At 39.2% G+C, this 24,562-nt stretch overlaps 1 protein-coding gene across 3 annotated transcripts in view; it reads left to right on the top strand.

Annotated features, from left to right (window-relative positions):
• LOC122676648 (putative selection and upkeep of intraepithelial T-cells protein 1 homolog) overlaps positions 1-13,387 on the top strand; it is a 32,054-nt gene extending 18,667 nt beyond the window's left edge. The window contains exons 4-9 of one of the 3 annotated variants that reach the window (XM_043876132.1): positions 792-1,070; positions 2,708-2,818; positions 3,776-3,868; positions 4,895-5,002; positions 8,768-8,890; positions 13,193-13,387. In XM_043876132.1, coding sequence (XP_043732067.1) covers positions 792-1,070; positions 2,708-2,818; positions 3,776-3,868; positions 4,895-5,002; positions 8,768-8,890; positions 13,193-13,209 — 731 coding nt within the window. In that variant the 3' untranslated portion in view covers positions 13,210-13,387. The remainder of the gene's footprint in view (positions 1-791; positions 1,071-2,707; positions 2,819-3,775; positions 3,869-4,894; positions 5,003-8,767; positions 8,891-13,192) is intronic. The other 2 variants (XM_043876133.1, XM_043876134.1) reach the window with 2 other exon arrangements.
• The last annotated feature ends 11,175 nt before the right edge of the window (positions 13,388-24,562 follow it).

A 24,562-nucleotide genomic window follows, 5' to 3' on the forward strand; every position in this document is an offset into this window, starting at 1 on the left:
CACTACTGATTGGACCACAGATATTTGGACTATTTCCATCACTGCAGAAATTTTAACAGACATTAAATTAAAGTAACTTTAATGTAAAGTAAAATGGAGTAATTTTTTTAATCTCTGCTCATTCTTTGTTCACAGTTTAGGCAAGTCTTACATCCCCAGCAACATACTGAAATTTTTCAAAAACTTGTTTATTTTCTCTAAACCGATACATAGGAATTTATTTTGATAATATTAGCTTAGCCAAAAAGTTTGTTCTGGTTGGCCAAACGAACTTTTCAGCCAACCCAATAGTAGTATGTTACCTATTTTATGCAAAGAGCACATAAATTAAAGTTTCAATTAAAGCTGCAAACTAGACTTTATGCTATTTTCTATTTAATAATAAATTATAGTAACTCATATGAGACTAATGATGAAAATATAAGAAAAATGTTACACTATAAATTCTATGAGGACTGAGATCTTGAAGACTGTTTTTGTTCTTCCATGACCTAACTCAAGTCTCCTAGGTTTAGAAAATAATCAATAAATATTTTTGACTGACTAAATGAATAGATCAAACAAATGCACTGTCCTGATCTTTTTAGGACTGGGGTGTTAGTTTGTATAGCGCAACCCTTCAGTCTGGCTTAGCCTGTTTCCCTTTTGATTAGCTCGTAGAAACACTCAGAACCTTACAGTGCTTAGCAGTCAGTATATCTACAGATTTAAAGTGGAAAGAGGCTTTTCCTACTCTCTCGTATTTCCCCAACCCATCACCTGAATCTTGTTTTCCCTTTTCTTTCCAACAGCTACAAGCCTAGAAACGCAGATTCTGGTGCATCCTCCTAATACCAAAGGTCTTTTAGTGGAGTGCATTTCAGGAGGTTGGTTCCCACAGCCTCAAATGGAATGGAGAGACAGCAGAGAAAATATCATCCCACCTTCCTCAAAATCCCATTCACAGGATACAGACAAATTGTTCAACATGAAGATGACCCTTCTATTACAGAGCACCCATGGGAATATCACCTGCTACCTTCGAAACCCTGTAACTGGTCAAGAGGAGAAGACAAACATTGTCCTATCAAGTGAGATCTGTGTGTTTGTTCTTCAGATGATGGCCATTGTCATCAAATTTATAAACTAACGAGAAAAATAAATATACTCTCTTCACTTGGTTTTTTAGGATACTATATTCTCTTGGCTTTGTTCACCTACTTGCTTATTTTCTTCCTTATTCTCTTCTGCTACTTTATCTTTTTAACTCTGACATTTTGATAATACAAGTTTCCCAAGGCATAGTCTTTGAGCCTTTTTTTTTTTTTTTTTTAATCTACTGTGGGCTTCCCTGACAGCTCAGTTGGTAAAGAATCCACCTGCAATACAGGAGACACCAGTTCAATTCCTGGGTCAGGAAGATCTGCTGGAGAAAGGATAGGCTACCCATTCCTTATTCTTGGGCTTCCCATGTGGCTCAGCTACTAAATAATCCACAAGTTCTCTTGTGTCTCTTCTAGTCCAATTGCACAGACCTCCTTGCTGTTCCCCAACTGAGACAGAACTGTTCCTGCTTTGGGGTCTTTGCTCCCATTGTTCCTTCTTGCCAGAATGCTATAATTCCAATAAATTACCTATCTCCTTCAAGTCTGTATTCGTCTCACCTTTAAATTAAATTTTGAATTAAATTTATTTGAATTTATTAAATTTATTTGAATTAAATTTGAATTAAAGACCATTTTAACAAACCAATTTGAACAAAAATGCAACTTGTACCACTCCCTCTACCTGGGATTTCCTATCACCTTACTGTCTTTTCATTTTTCTTTTTTATATAGTAGTATCACCTTTTAGCCTACTATATAGATTATTTATTATGTTTTTTGTCTATCACTTATCTATCTCCTTTTCTAAAACAGAGGTAGAGATCTTGGTTGTACTTGATACACCCCAGCCTCTTCAAACATTTCACGGCACATAGTTGATAAACAAAAAATAATAGGTACTTGAAAGATTGAAATAAAACAAAATGAGTGCCTTGGAAACTGCTAAGTTACTGTACATGTATTAGTATTTGTATATGTCTGTGAAATTAATATTGGAGCCAAATACTGAGAGGGATAATCTCAATTCAAGAGAATTGAGACTGAATAATTGAATAATCCCAATTCAAGATTACTATAATAGGAATAAATCCCCAACAGGTTTAGCAATTTACTACTTTTAGAATACTTTTGTGTTTATTTCTCTGGGGAGAAAAATATCACATTCCCAGTGAAATGACAGGTATCTATGTACAGTATGTGCAAATCAGCAAACAAAAGCAGATGCTTGTTCATGTGAATAGGAGAGAAGGAAAGTTTACATGATCTCTAAATGTATTCAAGAAGAATAATGCCAGACCCAGGAACACATTTGAGAACTCAGGACTACACATAAACTGGTTGCTTAAACAAAAAGACTAAAGGACTGAGTTGGTCTGAGGCTTAGTGTGAAGAAACCAGCCCTACCTCAAGGGGAACATGAGATAGAATGGATGGGAAGAATTGGAATGAGCAGTCTTCACTCATCTTTGCTCCAGTCTCAAACTAAATCACGTTTGGCTTAGTCCCACTTCAGACTCTTGGTCGCTTTTCACTCACCCAGTTATAACTGCCTCCCCAAACTTGCTTAGGTCTAATATCTCAGCATTGTGAAGTCTTGAATGCTTTGGATGAATCTATTTCAGATAAACTGTTTCTATGGAATACAGTTTTGAAGTTGATTCTGGGCTTAATTCTGGCTCTACTGCTGACTTCTACCATGGTCTCCAGGGTTGCTCTACATCGTAGATTGCAAAGTAAGTGGGTTTGAAGGGTGGGAGATGTAAAGGGGGAAGGGGGAGCTAAAGCTGCATGACCCTTGATTTCCAAGCCTGTGTGCCTCAGAAAGTTCTGAATTTTTAGGTCTTTACTAGATGTATGATCTTCACCATTCCTCGACCTTCTGACAATGCTGTGTGTCTGAAAGTCTGGGCTTTCTTGTACCTCAATCAAATTCAAATTATTTTTTTTCCTATGGTGATAGCTTTCCCAACAAACTGGGAGAGCTTTTAAACATTTAGCATTTAACACAGTTTACACGTATCTCTCACTTGACTGCTTAAATGGTACAATGACTCCATCAGGGCAGGAAATAAAGTCCTGATTGCACAGGGCAGAAACAGCTGCATAGAGGTCACTTAAATAGTACACAGAATCAGGAAAATAGAGCATACAGGGAGAGTTACTCCAGGTAACTTACCTTTCCCAAGGGGAAAGTTTTCATCCATCTCAACCAAGCTGCTTTGGGGGAAATGGACTTGGAGGATTTAGGGGGAAATTTTAACACACACAAAAAATAGCTGTTCATGACTCGAAGGTGTACTCAGTTTTAAAACCTTCAGATTCACCATGTCCATTATCATATGTAAAATAGATGACCAGTGCAAGTTTGATGCCTGAAGCAGGGCACCCAAAGCCAGTGCTCTGGGACAGCCCAGAGGGATAGGGTGGGAAGGGAGGTGGGAGGGGTTTCAGGATGGGGGGAGAACACATGTATGCCTGTGGCCCATTCGTGTTGATGGATGGCAAAAACCATCACAATATTGTAATTATCCTCCAATTAAAATAAATAAATTAGACCTTCAAATTCATAGATCCTTTCTGGTATAGCTCTCTTTCAAGACTACATTCTTCTGAGGTCTCTTTCTAGCTGAAAACCTGGACTTCCACAAAGCCTCTCTCTTTAGTAGCTCAGTGTTCTGCATGTTGTCTAGGAGCACAGATAAGAGTGGCCAGAAACAGCTCACAATCTCCACGACGTTCAAGAACCTGTACTGAATACTGTCTTCCTGTTACCCGACACGCAGGTGAGCAGAACTCCTCCCAAGTCCCTTGGTGTATGGTTCTGTGTCCTATAGAGGTACTTCTCTTTATGGTTGGATGCCACATTTTTGATGTTGATAAGGAGACAAAAATGAGAGCCATTTATGCCACCATGATGCTCATGAATCTTTGTATCCCAGATTTTAAACATTAAGTTAGACTGTGCATGTGTGTCTGCTAAGTTGCTTTAGTCATGTCCAACTCTTTGTGACCCTATGGACTGTAGCTCACCAGTCTTATCTGTGCATGGGATTCTCCAGGCAAGAATACTGGAGTGGGTTGCCTTGCCCTCCTCCAGGGGATCTTCCCAATCCAGGGATCGAACCCACATCTCCTACATTGGCAGGCAGATTCTTTACCCAGTGAGCCATCCGGGAAGCCCTAGACTATGCATAATACTCCACAATGGAGGAATGGGCACCACTTGTGTTGTTAAGCCTCCATGTAATAGAATGTTTTCATGGGAAGACTAGATAGCCAAATGACACCACAATGATGTGTGCTAAATAAGATTTTAAGCAGTATGTCCTTTCATGAGATTCTTACTTTCAGAGCTCTTATGATCTCTTAAGCAGTTTAGAGGTCTCCAGACCTATCCTACTCTGGCCTATTTTGAATCTAGATATAATGACTAGTGCATAGCTCTGTCTCACTCTCCCTAATGCGGCACACTGATTGATGGGCTAGAGGAAGAAAAAGAAAAATGAGTTACTTTCCTCTGGGTCTGTTTAGCCTCAGCCCCAAACCACTCCCATCCTAGAAACAGCTCTGCTTTTGTCCCAGTGACCAACAGCTTTAGACCTAAGCCTTTAGATACTTGGGATCCGCTAGTCCTAAGCCTTAGCCCCATATTTCCTGCCCCCCCCCCCACCCTTAGTCCTATTCCAAATAAATACAAAGGGATGGCATTAAACTATAAATCTTATTTTTCTGGTGCATTTCCCCCAATCCGAAGTATCTCCACACCAATAACTGATGGTGATCTTCCTCTATTTTTTTGTTTTTTCCAGATTGCTCCTGCAATGCAGTACCTCCTTGGTTAGTGGGCATACTAATAGTCTCAACTTCATTCATTATGATTGTCTCCCTCATTTGCTATTTGCATTACAAAAAAAGAGGTATGTGGGACCAAAAAGATGAGAACTTTGTGAAAATATCTCCAAGTGCTCAGTATCTGGTAAAACATTTGCCAAAGAAGAGTAACAAAGCTGTTTATCTGAAAGCTTGGGTTTCTTCTTGTACCTCAAATATTTGCTTGAATTCCATGAACAATAAATTTTTGGACCTCATGTCACTGGATTTGGATTCCAGCCTCCAGAATTTTGTTGGTTTAATGATACAAACTGCTGATGCCTCTTCTCCCTAGCAAAAGAAAATATTTCCTTCAGTAAAATAGCTATATTTTGCCAAAAATCCAGCCAATTCTTCCTGTACTTTTAGCTTAGAGGAGATAATAATTCAGTATATCTTAAACGTTGGGGGTTATAGATTACTTTAAGAGACTGATACAAAGAAGAAAAGTCTCCTTCTCAAAATGATTTATATGTCTACAGATATTTTGCTTAAGTTTATGGTCTGTTCTCAGGTTTCCCTGGTGGCTCAGATGGTAAAGAATCTGCCTGCAATGCAGGAAACCTGGGTTTGATCCCTGGGTCAGGAAAATCCCCTGGAGAAGGGAATGGCTACCCACTCCAGTATTCCTCCCTGGTGAATTCCATGGACAGAGGAGCCTGGCAGGCTATAGTCCATGGGGTCGCCAAGAGCCAGACACGACTGAGCGACTAACACTACTAACACTCATGGTCTGTATGGACAACTGAAACTGATCCTTCTCTTTGACTCTCTTTGAAGGTGAAGTTGAAAGGGCAATTGTAAAAGTTTGGGGATAGCTGAACCCAGCATATTTTAAAATGGGTCCTTAGCTCTATCTTTGAGGTCCCCATGCACAAAGTGGGGCTGAACTATTCAGAGGACTTTATTTATTAATTTTCTCCTATGCAATAAAGACAAAATAGTCTTAGATAAGACTAGACTGAAACTGCTTTTATATTTCACTTTAAGAAAAGCCATACCTGAATCTTGCTTTGCATGTTAGCCAACTAAATACTCTCTCCATTTGTGCTTGAGGAAAGGAGCAAGATACTATGATAATAGCTAGTACATATTAAATATTTATTATGTGCTGTATGGATTTTATAATGTTAATACATTTACTCTTCAGTGAATTAGATTTTAAATGTGATAAAATCTGGAACACAAAGAAGTTGAATAACTATTCACACAGCTAAGTAATGGCAATGCCCAGACCCCAACCAGGCACTTAGACCTCTGTTTCAATAACTCTAGTGTACTGTTCCTCTATGGAAAGACTAAAAATAAAATTAAAAAGAAATATTTAGTCAGCAGTCTTGTGAAAAAGAATTGATCATTACAGGGAAATATTGCCTGGGTACTTAGTGATTTATGAGGCTTCCGTTGGATATAACAGAAAACCCCAAGAATAAGTTGCAAGTCACTGTCATTGTTGAAGCAGACCTGGAATCCTTAAGAGTGAGTCTGGGAATTAAAATTTTATTTTTGCTTACTCTAACTTGAAGACCTAAAACTAAGTCATTGATCACAGAGGCCTCCACCCACAGTGCTCACAACTCCTGGTAATTAGGCAAGTAACACCTATCCACTAATCTCTTTTCTAATTGCTACTGAACTTTCTTCTCCTTACTTAAAATGGACTTTTCCCCATGGATATTGCTTCCTCTATAACCATCTCATTTAGCAGCCTCATTCCTAATTTAGACAACTTTCTGTTTGTGGTGACTTTCTGGACTGATTTTCCTTCTTGATGTTTATCAATTCAGAAAATACTTGTCAATTCATTTAACAAATACAAATTTCAGGAAATTCCACAAACATTGTATATTTTAATTCTTAACATCTTTATGCAGTGTTTATTATTATCTTCACTTTGGAGCTGCAGATACAGCAGAATGTAAAATTTGATCAACTTACATCAGTTGACGCAGCAAAAAATAAAATTATTACTGGGATTCAAATCATGTGTCCCTTAGTCTGAATATTTTACAATAAATCAGATTGCCTTTCCAAATGCAAGTAAATGTTTCTTCACAAGAAATAGCCAGCATTTGAGTCTCCAACAGATATATTCTGCTCTTCTTGCTTTCTGTGGAGGTCATGCACAGAGAAACCTGCAAGAGATGTATACTATTTATTTCCAAGAATCAGTGCCAGACTAGAGTCACGCTATCTTGGCTATACTACTAACTGTGTGAACTTGAGGAACTTATTTAAAGTCTCTGAACTGTAGTTTCTTCATCCTTAAAATATTGATGATAATGCCTATTTCATAAGGTTATTTTAGGTTAAATTAGTCAATGTATTGAAGTCATTTAGTCTGAGTTCACACATAGTGCAAACCACACTAATGTTTGATACTATTATTACTATCATTATTATTAGCATTATCTATGGATTCTGCCACAATTCCCTGTCTGGTGTCTCAGCTGGTGGGAAGATTGGGCTACATGTGTTTGCCATCATCCTTCTTCCCTTTTCTCCTAAGCTCATGGCATGTCTTTCTTCACTTGCAGCCCACCATGACCTTAACTTTCCTTCTAAGCATGGACATCCCTAGCATGTAGGAAGGAAAGAAAATTTAAAAAGTCAGCATTGATTTAAACACACACACACATACACACACACACACAATCTTCTGATACTTTTAGCATCCTAGAGCTATTTTATTTCCAAACTTTTCTTTCAATTTTATTTTAAATTTTGTTCTACCCCTTAGGAGAAGAGCTTTGAAGTTCTCCTTAATGTTAAGCTGAGAAAAATAGAAGTGTGTGACCCAGAGAAAAATTTGTAGACTCTTCACTCTCTGATCATTTTGCACATGCTCCCAGAGCAACTTGTCTATTTTTTAAAAATTCAAGCTATCACCCTTACTAAAGGGGCCTCCGATCTAGTCAAGTGCCGAGAATTTATATCAAATTATGGGGTAAAGTAGATATTAATTAGGGAAATGCTTTACCCTCCATTTGTACAGTCTACAACCATATGGAATATATTGTGAGGGCAACAATTTTGGTGGCTTTTGAGTTTTCTTTTCTCCAAGAAGAACATTGTTGATTATTTCAACCATTATTTCAAGGATGTGGATTTAAGACTCCTGACTCCTGTTTCCCCATCCTTACTGTGTTGGTTGTCCTTCTCTACAAGATAGTATGAATCAGTGAACAATCATGTCAGTGAAACAAACTAGAGTTTATATAGAAAAGTAATTTTTAATAGGCATAGCTGACCAGTAATGAAACAGATACCCTAACTGTTGGTAATGGTGCTCCCATCACAAGACATATTAATCAGTATTATGAGGTGGGGATATTCTCCACTTTTATAATCACCCAGAAAACATACTTTACAGAAGATGTCTGCTACAGATAAGAGGATAACTTTTGAGAATTATAATATCTTTTTCATCTCAGAGATTCTGCTCATTCCAGATTATTCTATTTCACCATATTTCTCAAGAGGTCTAGAGTTCCTGAGGGCCTGCAGCACCTCATGAAGTAGACAAAGGTATAATGTGTGTATCCATCCTTCAGACTCTGGCCAACCAGAGCAAGTGTCATGATGCTTGGGTGGAAGAAACAATATCTGCCTCTTTGCAGCCTTCTTCCACACTTAGCTCAAATGTGCTCATCTCCAGGATCATCTACACAACCCAGCCTACTTCTCCTTCCCCCTCATACAAGCCCAGAAGTATGGAGCCATAGGAATGTGAAAAGCAAACCTATTGTGAGTCTGTAATCCAGTCCTCCGTTCCCTGCTGTGATTCTCCTAATGCTTGCATCTCTCTACAGTCCCTGTTTCAGATCCACATTTCGAGATGGATGTCATGTGGCTGGAGGATATGACTGTGATCCTGTGTGTTTTGACGGTCTTCATCACCATGATCATTTCCTCTGCTTACTTCAGATTCAGAGGTAAATGGAATGGGAAGGGTGGTAACTCAGAAGGCATCATTCTTCTAACTGATCTCCAGATATAGTCTCTGATTGTAGCTTCTTGAGTCTCCTGGGGTTTCTACAAAAGTGACCTTTCCAGTCCTTGTGCATTAATAGCTGGGGGAAAAACAAAGACCTGTTCATTGTCATTTGATCTGTTTCTGTATGAAGCTCTCAGTGAATTTGATGTAAGAATAATACCTTAGAGATTTTCTTGCCAGAATTTATACTTTTCTAACATGATGTGTTTGGTACATGTAATGAAATTACATGTGCAAGGAAGCTGCCCAAGCAAGATAATAATAGTCTCAGGATAACTTTAAATTCAACTAAATAGAATTTTGGAATAAAGAAAAAAGAGGTGGGGGGAGTGTCCTGTTTAATAAACAAAAGTGGTGGGGAGGGGGACCGAAAGAGGTAATTTTGAGACAAGGTTATACTCAGCCTAGAAAAGGATGGTTGCTTAATGAAAAGAACATAGTTTTTGAATCCAATAAGCTTGGGTTTTATCCTGGCTTAACCATGCTGAGTGACCTTGGGTAAATGGCTTTTCTCTTCTGATCTAATTTTATTTCCTCCACAAAATGGGGAAGATAAGTCATGCCTTATGAGATTATTCAGCTGAGGAATTTTGATGTAAAGATCTAACGTTGTGTACTCAAATAAATATCACACGTACATACATGTGCATATACCTGCTCATACACATACATCAGAGAGGCAGCCAGAGGGGAGGAAGACCAGAAGTGGTCAGATTCTACCCCAGTGAAATCTCTCTTTTCCCCTCTGCTTCTATACCTCTTGAAACATCTACCTCTACTACCTCTCACTGTCTCTGCCTGTTCCCTCAAAATCTTACTGTGATATCAGCTGATATATCACTGAAAAGAAATGAACACAATATAGTCTCTTCACAAAAAAGAGAAGAAAGAAAGAAAAGGAGGAAAGAAGGAAGAAAGGAAAGAAAGAAGGAAGGAATGTCAGAGGGAAAGGAGGAAGACTTATGCCCTGTATAAGGGTTCCCTGATTGTAACCATCTTGAGGCTCCCTGGGGTTTCTACACTTGCAAAGTTAGTGCTTCAGATTCCAATGACAGTCTCAGTTCTGATTTCACACTTGTGATAATTCTAGTAGAACTGGAAGGTCCAGGCTTTTCATCCTGTGATGAAACCATTCAATGCTGTGCATTTTCTTCTATTTTGATCTCAAAGACAGAATTAAAATTTTAATATTATAGTTGATAATTGAACATTATAGAAACTCATAGGCATCTACAAAGGCTGAACCAGGAACATTTCTGAAGCTCTGTTCACAGTAGAGTGTATATTTTTGAAATTCCCTAACACCCAACATTGAAAGTCCTGGCATTATGTGCAAAATATAATCTGCTTATGAAATCAATGGAAGGAAATATAAAACTAGTCATGTGAGAAGAAAAAATTTAATACTTGATTCTTGTGTTCCACCAGAAACCTACAATCCTAAAATGTTCCATTAAAAAATGTATGCAGGGTTATGAAAATATATACCCTTAATTACTAGTAGGCTCTTTCCCTTTAATACAGTGCAAATCTATGATGAGTTATTGTGGACAATACATACAAGCTTTTTACTTAAGCTTAAAAAGGCCTAGAACCACAAAGAATGGGTAGTTTGCTCTCCCATCTTTGCATTCATTGACTCTTGGGTCCCTCTGGACTACCTGTCGAGAGCTGCTAGAGTGGCCGATTAAGATGACAAGAGAAACTAAAGGTAACAGTCATGCTTTTATCCCCTTACTGTGGGTGTGTAAGAGGTCAAAAAGGAAAATAGTGCTGGCTCCTCATAGTTCCAGCACTGGACAAGGGTCAGGTGACCTGCAGCACAGGTTGGGGAGATAGTGTCTCACTATAAAGAACACTAGGGCTTCCCTTGTAGCTCTGGAGGTAAAGAAACCGCCTGCAATGCAGGAGACCCCAGTTTAATTCCTGGGTCAGGAAGATGCCCTGGAGAAGGGATAGGCTACCCACTCCAGTATTCTTGGGCTTCCCTGGTGGCTCAGTCAGTAAAGAATGCACCTGCAATGCAGGAGACCTGGGTTTGAAATAGTGTCTCACTATAAAGAACACTACACAAAAGACTCCTGCCATTTTACAAACTCAGAGAACTAGAATGGAACAATCCCGAGTCAAAGTGGAGAAGAATAACTTAATCAAGATGCCCTCCCCCAATAAAAGGTCTCAGCAGAGGGTACTAAAAATAAAAAAAGCCATTTTAGCTGAGGACCCCAGTAAGGAAGCCTCCAAAAAGAGGTACCTGGGCTCGGAATGCAGGTGTGCATATGAACATGGCTGCTGGGAGTGAAGGACCTAGTCCTGGATTGCACCTCCCTCCAGAAGCTGCAAGGCGCTGACTGTGCACCAAGTCTGGTGTGAGGAGCCTGCTAGGCAAATCTTTTGTCATTTCCTATGGTCTGACATAAGGAATCACATATAGTAAGCTGGACCGGAGTCAGACCCTTCATTACCTCTCCAATGTTGAGAAACATTCCACCCTTTATAATTAAACAATTACAAGGACAAATGTGTGCTTCCCACAGTACAGATTTATGCTTCTCAGGCCTAATTTCTACTACCGAGGAAAACAACTCAATCACTATCCTTGCATCCTATGAGGCACAGATTAGTGATAGCTGAAAGCAGAAAGGAGCCTGTAGCCAATATTCATCCACTCAAAAGCCAGGCTTACGTGCTGATCGAGTGGGATTATAAGAGTTAGAATCAAGGAGAGGTTTTATTGTCTTTCACACTGGAGACCAGAGTTATTAAAAAATGAATCCCGTTTTCAACCACGTGGTATCATAAGGCCATTTTTCAGCACTGCTCCTCTTTGTCCCATGGAGACCAATGAAGGAGTTGCTTTAGCCACTCAAAGATTTTTGTCAGTTACTTTTTTTGCTTTCCCAGGTGTTTATGAATAAATCAAGAAAATATACTAATTGATTTGAAAGAGAGATTGTGCAATGTATTTGACTGAAAAGACCCAATTCATTCTACTTATCACCATTTACAGTCTGTTAATTCTAATATATCTCACATTGCTAATATTATAGAATCTATAGCAGCAACCTCACAACAGGCCAAAATTGGAAAAGATCAAACTTGACCATAAATTGAAATGCTCTACATTAACTACTGCTGCTGCTGTTAAGTCACTTCAGTCGTGTCCGACTCTGTGCGACCCCATCCCTGGGATTCTCCAGGCAAGAACACTGGAGTGGGTTGCCATTTCCTTCTCCAATGCATAAAAGTGAAAAGTGAAAGTGAAGTCACTCATTAGATTTTTAAATTTAAAAAAATCGGGAATTCTAGTGGTTAGGACTCCACACTTCCACTGCAGGGTGACTGAAGTTCGCTCCCTGCTCTGAGGAACTAAGACCCTGCATCCCGTGGGGTGTGGCCAAAAAAAAAAAAAAAAGAAAAGAAAATCAACCATTTCTCATAATCAGGTCAATTTTGTTTTACAAAGAAAAAATAATTGCCTCAAATACTTTTTCAGCAATTTTTCTTAATGTTTTCTCCAGTTCTACCAAGTTTATATTAGGGTTTAGGATGAATCTAATTGCTTTTTCAGTAACAACTTTCTATGCACCCTTTCACTGAATGAGTTTATCTCTTCTCTTATTTGAAAAGTTAATTTTTCCAATTCTGTCTCTTATGTTTCACAACTTTTCAAGTTCCAGAAGGTTAAAGGGATACATAAGAATATTTAGAAAAATTTAAAAAGCAAGTCCACAGATTCACTGCAGTTTCTGATGTGCCTTGTGACATTAAGCATCAGATAACATTGTGCAATGATAGCCTTTTCCAAGCAAATGCACATAATGTAGAGTGATTTACTGCTGTTTGAGTTATGAGAGTGAAGGAGAAAAGAGAAAAAGAGAAAAAAGACAGGAAGAGATAGTGTATGTGTGTGAATATATATTATTGATTATAGTTTCACCAGGGTATCCATTTACTTCAGTTGCAAAGAGATACTGTGCAAATTAAATCAGACTCCTTTCTAGAATACCTTTATTCCTTACACACATCCTCCCAGCAGGGATTTTCCTCTCATTGATTTAAGCCAGAGAAGTCAAGTTAACGACTTCTAAATAAAAGTTGTTTCTCATGGCTTTTCCAAAGATGACTTTGGCATCTTGGAAGAGATTGATATGTTCTCAAGTGTGTTTTTATTTCAACTAGTTGCCTTTAGTAAAATGTGAATTTATAATAGCTTGAGTACATTTTATTTCCTCAACAGGTTTCCTACAAAATTAAGGGACTAAGCAAGCACCGAATGTTTCATCTGGGACAATGGATAGACTACGGAGGATCAATAGGCGAAGATCTCCAAGAAAAGTAGCTAAGCCCTCACAATTTAATTTTTCCCTTGCAATTTTATATAAAGCCAAATAATTGCCATGTGTAGAGCAAATAAAATGTTTGTTCACTCAAATTTGCATTTCATTTGTAGCTCTTGTACAAACTATGTTAAAGTTAAAATGGATAGAAAAGTAATCAGAAGACAGAAGATAACAAATTAGGGTAATGACTGAAATAAAGTCAATAATCTACATGGGAAAATGAAAGTAACTCTGAAAGTAGAAATAAATCTATACCTATCAGAATTAAATGTCATATCTATCAGCAATTAAACATATCTGGGACATCGATCAGAGAAATGCATCAGAAGGCTCTTAGCATGAGAGTCCATAATACAAATTAAATAAACAGATAACACATCTTCTGTACATTGAGCTAAAAGAATGACTTTGTACATTAAATTAAATATAAGAGGGATAAAGTTTTCAAGTGAAGCCAGAATACTCACTCTGATAAGGGACACAAGGAAAATATTAGCATATAAATTTATTTCAGGATTTGTTTTCATAATGACTGAAGTAACAAAGGCCGTGGGGTAGAAACAAGCTCAAGTTATAGTCTAGAAGAAACTTGGAAAAAATTTCCATTCGGTGGGTAACCCACATGGTAGATAGGAAGATGTGTGTGTGTGCTAAATCAGTTCAGTCATGTCCAACACTTTGTGACCCTGTGGACTGTAGCCCACCAGGGTCCTCTGTCCATGGGATTCTCAAGGCAAAATACTGGAGTAGGAACCTGTGTCTAACTTCTCCTGCATTGGTAGGTGGGTTCTTTACCACCAGTGCTACCTGGGAAGCTCATCAGGGTAACAACCTTTCTGAAAAACTAGAAACCTTCAAGTAAAGACACTGACCTACAGAAATACAGGCACTGACTGTGGTTTTTATGCCAGGATATAATGCTTCCCTGGTGGCTCAGCGGTAAAGAATCTACCTGCCAAAGCAGGAGACTCAGATTTGATCCCTGGGTCAGGAAGATCCCCTGGAGAAGGAAATGGCAACCCACTTCAGTATTCTTACCTGGGAAATCCCATGGATAGAGGAGCCTGGCAGGCTATGGTCCATGTGGTTGCAAAGAGTTGGACATGACTGAGTGACTAAACAACAAAAAATTAGATATATAACCTTGTTTAATTTGATTTAAGGAGCAAGAGATTTGGTTGCTGTAAATTTCTCCTTTAAAAAAGTAGAATAATTTTCCAAGGCCTCTATGGAATCATCTTTATTTTTAAAGGATAGTGTCATCTGGAACAAAATCCTGGTTGAAGCTTATTTCCTTCCAACGTGTCAAGTAGATTATTCCATTATTTTCTGCCTTTTGTATTACCTGTTGAAAAGTCAACTATTTGTCTTATTGTTGCTTTTTTGAAGACAATATGTCTTTTATTCTCAGATTGCTTTAAACAGATTTGAGTCAATTTGGTTTCCATAGCCTGACTACAATGTGTTTGATATGGTTTAATTTATATTGATACTGCTTGAGATTAATGTACCTCCATTAATACATGGGTTTAAAAATAACATTCCAAAAAATGATAATGTTTCAGTCATTATTCTTCAAATACGTCTCCTGCTTTTGGGTGTCTAGTTGTATGTCTGTTAGATCCTTCACTGTGACTCTAATCTCCCTATGTTTTTTTCTTTATTTTATATTCTTTTTCCTCTCTGTTCTTCAGTTTGGATATTTACAATTAAAGTCTCCCAAATCACTAATCCCATGTTATTTCAGCTGAATAAGCTGCTAAACTCTTTTTAATGAGTTTTTATTTCAGAAGTTATATTTCTCCCTCTGGGAATCCCAAGTATTTTCCTACTATAGACTCCACTTCTATGGTAATGCTATCTTTTAAATATCTTTTCCTCAACATGCCAGGACAAATCAATTAAAGTTATTTTAAACTTATTAGCTAATTTCACCATCTTAGTCAGCTTTGTTCTATTAAGTCTCTTTCTACTGTCCATTTCTCTCCTTAGTTTATGTTCAGATGATTCTGTCCTTTCTCATATGTAAAAACAAATATTGATTTAAGGACATTGTGATGGTATCATTAAATGTGTGTCAACTTGACTACACTTTTCAGAAAGTCCTTTCTTTTGTGTTTCCAGTTCGGGTAGGCCATAAGGAAAATTCTTGGGGGATGGAGAGTGAAAAGGAAGCAGCAGCCATTTTGCAGCTTGTATTATATATGTTGCTGCTGATCTGCTGATTCCTTTCATTGGCATGATACAGAAGCTAGATCTAAAACTGCTCTACTTTCCCATGAATCCTCCTTTGACTTCTCTGAGTTCTAAGTCAAATGTATGTCAACTCTGGTGAAGGTCTCTAGCTTCTGCAATATATTTTCTTCAACAAGTTGTTGTTGTTCAGTTGCTAAGTCATGTCTGACTCTGTGACCCCATGTACTGCAGCACACCAGACTCCCTTGTCCTTCACTATCTCTTGGAGTTTGCTCAAATTCATGTCCATTCAGTCAATGATGCTATCTAACCATCTCAGCCTCTGCCACGCCCTTCTCCTTTGGCCTTCAATCCTTCCTAGTATCAGGGTCATTTCAAAGGAGTCAGCTCAGTATCACCTGGCCCAAGTATTCTGTCTATGGGATTCTCCAGGCAAGAATACTGGAGTAGGTTGCCCTTTCCTTCTCCAGGGGATCTTCCTGACTCAGAGATCAAGCAGCATCTCCTGCATCGATGGACAGATTCTTTAACACTGAGCCACCCGGGGAGCCCTCTTCAACAAGATCAGAAATAATAATACATATTTCTGCTTCACTGACTATGCTAAAGCCTTTTACTATGTGTATCACAATGAACTGCAGAAAATTCTTAAGAGATGGAAATATCAGACAACCTTACCTGTCTCCTGAGAAACATGTATGCAGGTCAAGAAGCAACAGTTAGAACCAGACATGGAACAATGGACTGGTTTAAAATTGGTAAGGGAGTGCATCAAGGCTGTATTTTGTCACCCGGCTTATCTAACTTCTATGCAGTGTACATCATGTGAACATCACAAGCTGGAATCAAGATGTCAGGAGAAACATCAATAATCTCAGATACGCAGATGAAGAAAGTGAAGAAAAACTAAAGAGTCTCTTGATGAAGATGAAAGAGGAGAGTGAAAAAGCTGGCTTAAAATACATTTGAGGAGAACAAGATGGCAGAGGAGTAGGCGGATGTGGAGTACATCTCTCTCCATGGATACATCATGGAGGTCTGAAGGAATACACCTTCAGACACAGAAGTGCATGAAGAACACCAGCTGAGAGCAGGCAGGAGTACCTGACCAGCAGAAAAGAATATACAGAACTATGCAAAACTTGGTAGAACAAAGGAACTAGGGGGGAAAACAGGAGTGTTAGTAGGACTGGACCTGCCCTTGGTGGGTGGAGGAACTGAAGCAAGGCTCTGATCCCTGCATCAGGGCAATTGTCTGAGTCAGAGGAGAAATATTTAAGGCTGAGAGTGAAACAGCTGATCGGTGGCAGCCTAAATGCAATAAGAATCAGACAGTCCTTGCCACAGCCATACATACTCTGGACAGTGATGCAGGTCCCCTAGAAGGCACAGCCGCTGGGAGTTATTTAGTGATTGTGGAGCAATCCCAGGGTGAGGGCTGCTGTTGATTGCAAAGAAACAGATCTAGGGGATGTGAGGGAGGAGATTGTGGTAGGAAATGCTTGTGGAGGAAAGCCAGGAAGCCATGGAAGCAAGAGGATACTGCTGAGTCATGTGTAGGGGGTGGAGCCATCACCATAGCGCCTCTCTCCCCACATGCTAGCACCGGGAGCTGAACAATAGAGAGGCCCGCCCATCAAACGCCTGACATACTGACCTACAGAGTAGAACCCCAGCCAGGGTGCCCCTTCTAAGTGCCTGACGTGCTGACCTACAGAGAAGGACCCCACCCAGGGTGCCCCTTCTAAGTGCCTGACGTGCTGACCTACAGAGAAGGACCCCACCCAGGGTGCCCCTTCTAAGTGCCTGATGTGCTGATCTACAGAGAAGGACCCCACCCAGGGTGCCCCTTTTAAGTGCCTGACCTGCTGATCTACAGAGAAGGACCCCAGCCGGGGTGGGGTGGGGGTGGGGGGGCTCTATGTGCCTGATGCACCAAACAACAGAGAAGGACCCCAGGCAAGGGGGCCCTCTAAGTGCCTGAATGGGTGGAGCTACAGAGAAAGACTGGCCAAAGCGGTCTTCTGATCGCCAGCTACAAGAGGCTCAAAAAAAGACTCTGACAGGGCCATAACACCTGGGGCAGAGGCAGTCAGTGTCCCTGCACACTTGCCACCTCCAGGATCCCTGCAAGCCAAGCAGCTGCACCACCTTCATGCTCAACCCTCACTGGGGCAGAGCTGCCACAGGCAAAAAAAAGTCTTCAGTTGTGTCCAGCTCTTTGTGGCCCTGTGGACTGTGGGCCCCCAGGCTTCTCTGTTGGGGCAGGGGGTGGTTCTCCAGGCAAGATACCAGAATATATTGGCCAATACTAGTTGCCATATCCTTCTCAGTTCAGGTCAGTTCAGTCCCTCAGTCATGTCTGACTCTTTGCAACCCCATGAACCACAGCACGCCAGGACTCCCTGTCTATCACCAACTCCTGGAGTTTACCCAAACCCATGTCCATTGAGTCAGTGATGCCATCCAACCATCTCATCCTCTGTCGTCCCCTTCTTCTCCTGCCCTCAATCTTTCCCAGCATCAGGGTCTTTTCAAATGAGTCAGCTCTCTGCATCAGGTGGCCAAAGTATTGGAGTTTCAGCTTCAACATCAGTCCTTCCAAAGAACACTCAGGACTGATCTCCTTTAGGATGGACTGGTTGGATTTGCTTGCAGTCCAAGGGACTCTCAAGAATCTTCTCCAATAACACAGTTCAAAAGCATAAATTTTTCGGCGCTCAGCTTTCTTTACAGTCCGACTCTCACATCCTTACATGACTAGTGGAAAAACCATAGCCTTGACTAGATAGACCTTTGTTGACAAAGTATTGTCTCTGCTTTTTAATATGCTGTCTAGATTGGTCATAACTTTCCTCCCAAGGAGTAAGTGTCTTTAAATTCCATGGCTGCAATCACCATCTGCAGTGATTTTGAGCCCAGAAAAATAAAGTCAGCCACCGTTTCCATTGTTTCCCCATCTCTTTCCCATGAAGTGATGGGACTGGATGCCATGATCTTAGTTTTTTGTATGTTGAGATTTAAGCCAACTTTTCACTCTCCTCTTTCACTTTCATCAAGAGGCTCTCTAGTTCTTCTTCACTTTCTGCCATAAGGGTGGTGTCATCTGCATATCTGAGGTTATTGATATTTCTCCCGGCAATCTTGATTCCAGCTTGTGCTTCCTCCAGCCCAGCGTTTCTCATAATGTACTCTGCACATAAGTTAAATAAGCAGGGTGACAATATACAGCCGTGATGTACTCCTTTTCCTATTTGGAACCAGTCTGTTGTTCCATGTCCAGTTCTAACTGCTGCTTCCTGACCTGTATACAGGTTTCTCAAGCAGCAGGTCAGGTGGTCTGATATTCCCATCTCTTTCAGAATTCTCCACAGTTTATTGTGATCCACACAGTCAAAGGTTTTGGCATAGTCAATAAAGCAGAAATAGATGTTTTTCTGGAACTCTCTTGCTTTTTCGGTGATCCAGCAGATGTTGGCAATTTGATCTCTGGTTCCTCTACCTTTTCTAAAACCAGCTTGAATATCTGGAAGTTCATGGTTCATGTATTGCTGAAGCCTGGCTTGAAGAATTTTGAGCATTACTTTACTAGCGTGTGAGATGAGAGCAATTGTGTGGTAGTTTGAGCATTCTTTGGCATTGCCTTTCTTTGGGATTGGAATGAAAACTGAGCTTTTCCAGTCCTGTGGCCACTGCTGAGTTTTCCAAATTTGCTGACATATTGAGTGCAGCACTTTCACAGCATCATCTTTTAGGATTTGAAATAGCTCAACTGGAATTCCATCACCTCCACTTGCTTTGTTTGTAGTGATGCTTCCTAAGGCCCACTTCACTTCATATTCCAGGATGTCTGGCTCTAGGTCAGTGATCACACCATCGTGATTATCTGGGTTGTGAAGATCTTTTTTTTTTTAACAGTTCTTCTGTGTATTCTTGCCACCTCTTCTTAATATCTTCTGCTTCTGTTAGGTCCCTATCATTTCTGTCCTTTATTAGAGCCCATCTTTGCATGAAATGTTCCCTTGGTATCTCTAATTTTCTTAAAGAGCTCTCTCGTCTTTCACATCCTATTGCTTTCCTCTATTTCTTTGCACTGATCACTGAGGAAGGCTTTCTTATCTTCCCTTGCTATTCTTTAGAACTCTGCATTCAGATGCTTATATCTTTTCTTTTCTCTCTTGCTTTTCGCTTCTCTTCTTTTCACAGCTATTTGTAAGGCCTCCTTAGACAGCCATTTTGCCTTTTTGCATTTCTTTTTCTTTGGGATGGTCTTGATCCCTGTCTCCTGTACAATGTCACGAACCTCCGTCCATAATTCATCAGGCACTCTGTCTGTCAGATCTAGTCCCTTGAATCTATTTCTCACTTCCTCTGTATAATCAGAAGAGATGTGACATTCCATTATTTTAATTATTATTTGCCTCATTTAGTAACTGCCATTTGTCTGGGGTTCATCTTTGGTTTCTCATTTTTGGATATTTGTTTTAAAATCACTTAATGCCATACCAAATTGCTTGTGGAATATTTGTTCCTGACCAGAGATCAAGCCCTGAGCATTTGGAGTGGGAGCACTGACCCCAGGACTCTAGAGTACCAGAGAACTAACCCTAGGGAGTATCAAATAGTGAGAACTTACACCAAGGAAACCTCTTGAATACAAGACTCAGCATCACCCAACCACCAGTATCACCCTCTGCAGGACTCCTCATCTAAACAACAAACAAAACAAAAATACAAACCCAGTCATCAGCAGGCAGGATTAGCACCTCACTCAGCCTTGCCTATCGTGGGTGAGGGTGGGTGGGGGGAAGCTCAGCACAAATCTCACCTTATATGAAGCTTACACAAACCACTGGACCAACCTTAGGAGGGCAGAAACCAAAGGGAAGAAAGAATTCATCCTTGAAGCCTGGGAAAAGGAGACCTCAACCACAATAGGTTAAAAAAATAATAATAATGAAAATGCAGAGAAATACTACACAAATGAAGGAACAAACTAGAAACACAGAAGTCCAAGTAAATGAGGAGGAAATATGCAAACTACCTAAAAAATAACTCAGAATAATGATAGTGAAGATGATCAACAACCTTGAAAACAGAATGGAGAAAATGCAAGAATCAACTGACAGAGACCTAGAAGAATTAAAGGCTAAACATACAGAGACAAACAACAGAATTGCTGAAATTGTGCTAAAAGGGATAAATAGAAGAATATCTGAAGCAAAAGAACAAATCAGTGAGCTGGAAGATAAAATGATGGAAATAATTTCTGAAGAGCAAAATAAAGTAAAAAGAATGAAAAGAACTGAAGATAGTCTCAGAGACCTCTGGGACAATATCAAACGCACCAACATTTGAATTATAAGAATCCCAGAAGAAGAAGAGAAGAAGAAAGGATATGAGAAAACTTTTGAAGAGATTATAGTTGAAAATTTCCCCAACAGGGAAAAGGAAATAGTCAATCAGGTCCGAGGGGTGGAAAGAGTCTGATACAGGATACCCAAGGAGAAACATGCCAAGACACATACTAATCAAACTAACAAAGACAAAACACAAAGAAAGAATATTAAAAGCAGCAAGGGAAAAGCAACAAGTAACATACAAGAGAAACCCCATAAGTTTAACAGCTGTTCTTTCAGCAGAAAAGCTACAGGCCAGAAGGGGATGGCAGGATATATTTAAGGTACTGAAAGGACTACAAAGCCACAGTCATCAGGACAGTATGGTACTGGCACAAAGACAGAAATATAGATCAGTGGAACAGAATAGAAAGCCCAGAGATAAATCCACGCACCTATGAACACCTTATCTTCGACAAAGGAGGCAAGAATAAACATTGGAAAAAAGACAACCTCTTTAACAAGTGGTGCTGGGAAAACTGGTCAACTACTTGTAAAAGAATGAAACTGGTACACTTTCTAACACCATACTCAAAAATAAACTCAAAATGGATTAAAGATCTAAATGTAAGACCAGACTATAAAACTCCTAAAGGAGAACATAGGCAAAACACTTTCCGACATAAATCACAGCAGGATCCTCTATGACCCACCTCCCAGAATATTGGAATTAAAAGCAAAAATAAACAAATGGGACCTAATGAAACTTAAAAGCTTTTGCACTACAAAGAAAACTATAAGCAAGGTGAAAAGACAGCCCTCAGATTGGGAGAAAATAATAGCAAATGAAGAAACAGACAAAGGATTAATCTCAAAAAATATATAAGCAACTCCTGTAGCTCAATTCCAGAAAAATAAATGACCCAATCAAAAAATGGGCCAAAGAACTAAACAGACATTTCTCCAAAGAAGACATACAGATGGCTAACAAACACATAAGATGCTCAACATCTCTCATTATCAGAGAAATGCAAATCAAAACCACAATGAGGTACCATTACACGCCAGTCAGGATGGCTGTTATCCAAAAGTCTACAGGCAATAAATGCTGGAGAGGGTGTGGAGAAAAGGGAACCCTCTTACACTGTTGATAGGAATGCAAACTGTATAGCCGTTATGGAGAACAGTGTGGAGATTTCTTAAAAAACTGGAAATAGAACTGCCATATGACCCAGCAATCCCACTTCTGGGCATACACACCGAGGAAACCAGATTTGAAAGAGACACATGCACCCCAATGTTCATTGTAGCACTGTTTATAATAGCCAGGACATGGAAGCAACCTAGATGCCCATCAGCAGATGAATGGATAAGGAAGCTGTGGTACATATACACCACGGAATGTTACTCAGCCATTAAAAAGAATTCATTTGAATCAGTTCTAATGAGATGGATGAAGCTGGAGCCCCTTATACAGAGTGAAGTAAGCCAGAAAGATAAAGACCAATACAGTATACTAAAGCATATATATGGAATTTAGAAAGATGGTAATGATAACCCTATATGCAAAACAGAAAAAGAGACACAGATGTACAGAACAGACTTTTGGACTCTGTGGGAGAAGGCGAGGGTGGGATGTTTCGAGAGAACAGCATTGAAACATGTATATTAGAACAGCATGTATATTATCTATAGTGAAACAGATCACCAGCCCAGGTGGGATGCATGAGACAAGTGCTCAGGCCTGGTGCACTGGGGAGACCCAGAGGGATCAGGTAGAGAAGGAGGTGGGAGGGGGGATCGGGATGGGGAATACATGTAAATCCATGGCTGATTCATGTCAATGTATGACAAAAACTACTACAATATTGTTAAGTAATTAGCCTCCAACTAATAAAAATAAATGGAAAAAAATAAAAATAAATAAAAACAACAACAAAAAAATTAAGTACTGAAAGGAAAAAATCTACAACCAAGATTACTGTACCTGACAAGGATCTCATTTAAAACTGATGGAGAAATAAAAAGCTTTTCAGACAAGTAAAAGTTAAGAGAATTCAGTACCACCAAACCAGCTTTACAACAAATCTTAAAGGGACTCATATAGTCAAGAAATACAAGAGAAGAAAAAGATCTACAAAATCAACCCCGAACAATTAAGAAAATGGCAATAAGGACATATATATCAATAATTGCTTTAAATGTAAATGTATTAAATGCTCCAACCAAAAGACACAGACTGGCTAAATGGATACAAAAACAAGACCCATATATATGCTGTCTATGAGAGAGTCAATTCTTAGGCAGATTGATAAGAAGTCCAGGGGTCCCCAAGGAGAGAGGGGTCTGGAATTCTCAAGGAGGAAGAAAAGACAAACTTTTTTCCCTTCTCTACATTCCTTAGGATTATATAACAATAATGTATCCTGCTTGAGGACAGTCTCTGGAAAAAATATTCTGGCTAATCCTATTATCTTAAAATGTAAATTATGGGAGTAGGTCTAGTGAGGTCTTTACAACCTCCAGACATTCTTTTGATTCACTGTAATAACTAATTGGAGAGTATATAACTCCATTGCTAACACTAGCAAGGGGGTACTCTTTCTGCCCCCTTCTGATGCCTATGTCAGAAGCTTTCTCTATCTCCTTTATACTTTAATAAAACTTTGTTACACAAAAGCTCTGAGAGATCAACCCTCATCTTTGGCCCCAGATTGAATTCTTCTCCTCCAGAGGCCAAGAATCCTGGCGTCTTTTCGTGGTTCAGCATCAACCTTTCATCTACAAGAAACTGTCAGGCCTCAAGACACATATAGACTGAAAGTGAGAGGATGGAAAAATATATTCCATGCAAATGGGAAGCAAAAGCAAGCTGGAGTAGCAATCCTCATATCAGACAAAATAAACCTTAAAATGAAAAATATTACAAGAGATAAGGAAGGACACTACATAACAATCATGGGATCAATCCAAGAGGAAAATGCAACAATTGTAAATATCTATGTACCCAACATAGGAGCACCTAAATATATAAGACAAACACTAAAAGACATAAAAGGAGAAATTGACAGTAACACAGACTTTACCACCCCATTCACACCAATGGACAGATCATCAAAACAGAAAGTTAATAAGAAATACAAGTCTTAAATGATACATTAGATGAGGTGGATCTCATTGATATCTTGAGGAAATTCCACTCAAATGCAGAAGAATACACCTTCTCCTCAAATGCACACGGAACATTCTCCAGAATAGACCACATCTTGGGTCACAAATCAAACCTCAGTAAATTTAAGAAAATTGAAATCATATCAAACATCTCTGACCACTTTGAGACTAGATATCAACTACAAGAAAAAACTGTAAAAAACAGAAACACGTGGAGATTAAACAATATGTTTCTAAATGACCAATAGGTTACTGAAGAAATCAAAAGGGAAATAAAAAATTTTCTAGAAACAAATGAAAATGGAGACATGACAACTCAAAACCAATGGAATGTAGCAAAAGCAGTTCTAAGAGGGAAGTTTATATCAATACAATCCTTCCTCAAGAAACAAGAAAAACATTGAATAGACAACCTACTTTTAAACCTAAAACAACTGGAAAAAAAAGAACAACAAAAAAAAATTAGTTGAAGGAAAGAAATCATAAAGATCAGAGCAGAAATAAATGAAAAAGAATTGAAAAAAAAAAACAGTAGTAAAGATTAATAAAACTAAAAGCTGG

The sequence above is a fragment of the Cervus elaphus genome, chromosome 20 (assembly GCF_910594005.1).
Source record: "Cervus elaphus chromosome 20, mCerEla1.1, whole genome shotgun sequence".
NCBI classification, from domain to species: domain Eukaryota; kingdom Metazoa; phylum Chordata; class Mammalia; order Artiodactyla; family Cervidae; genus Cervus; species Cervus elaphus.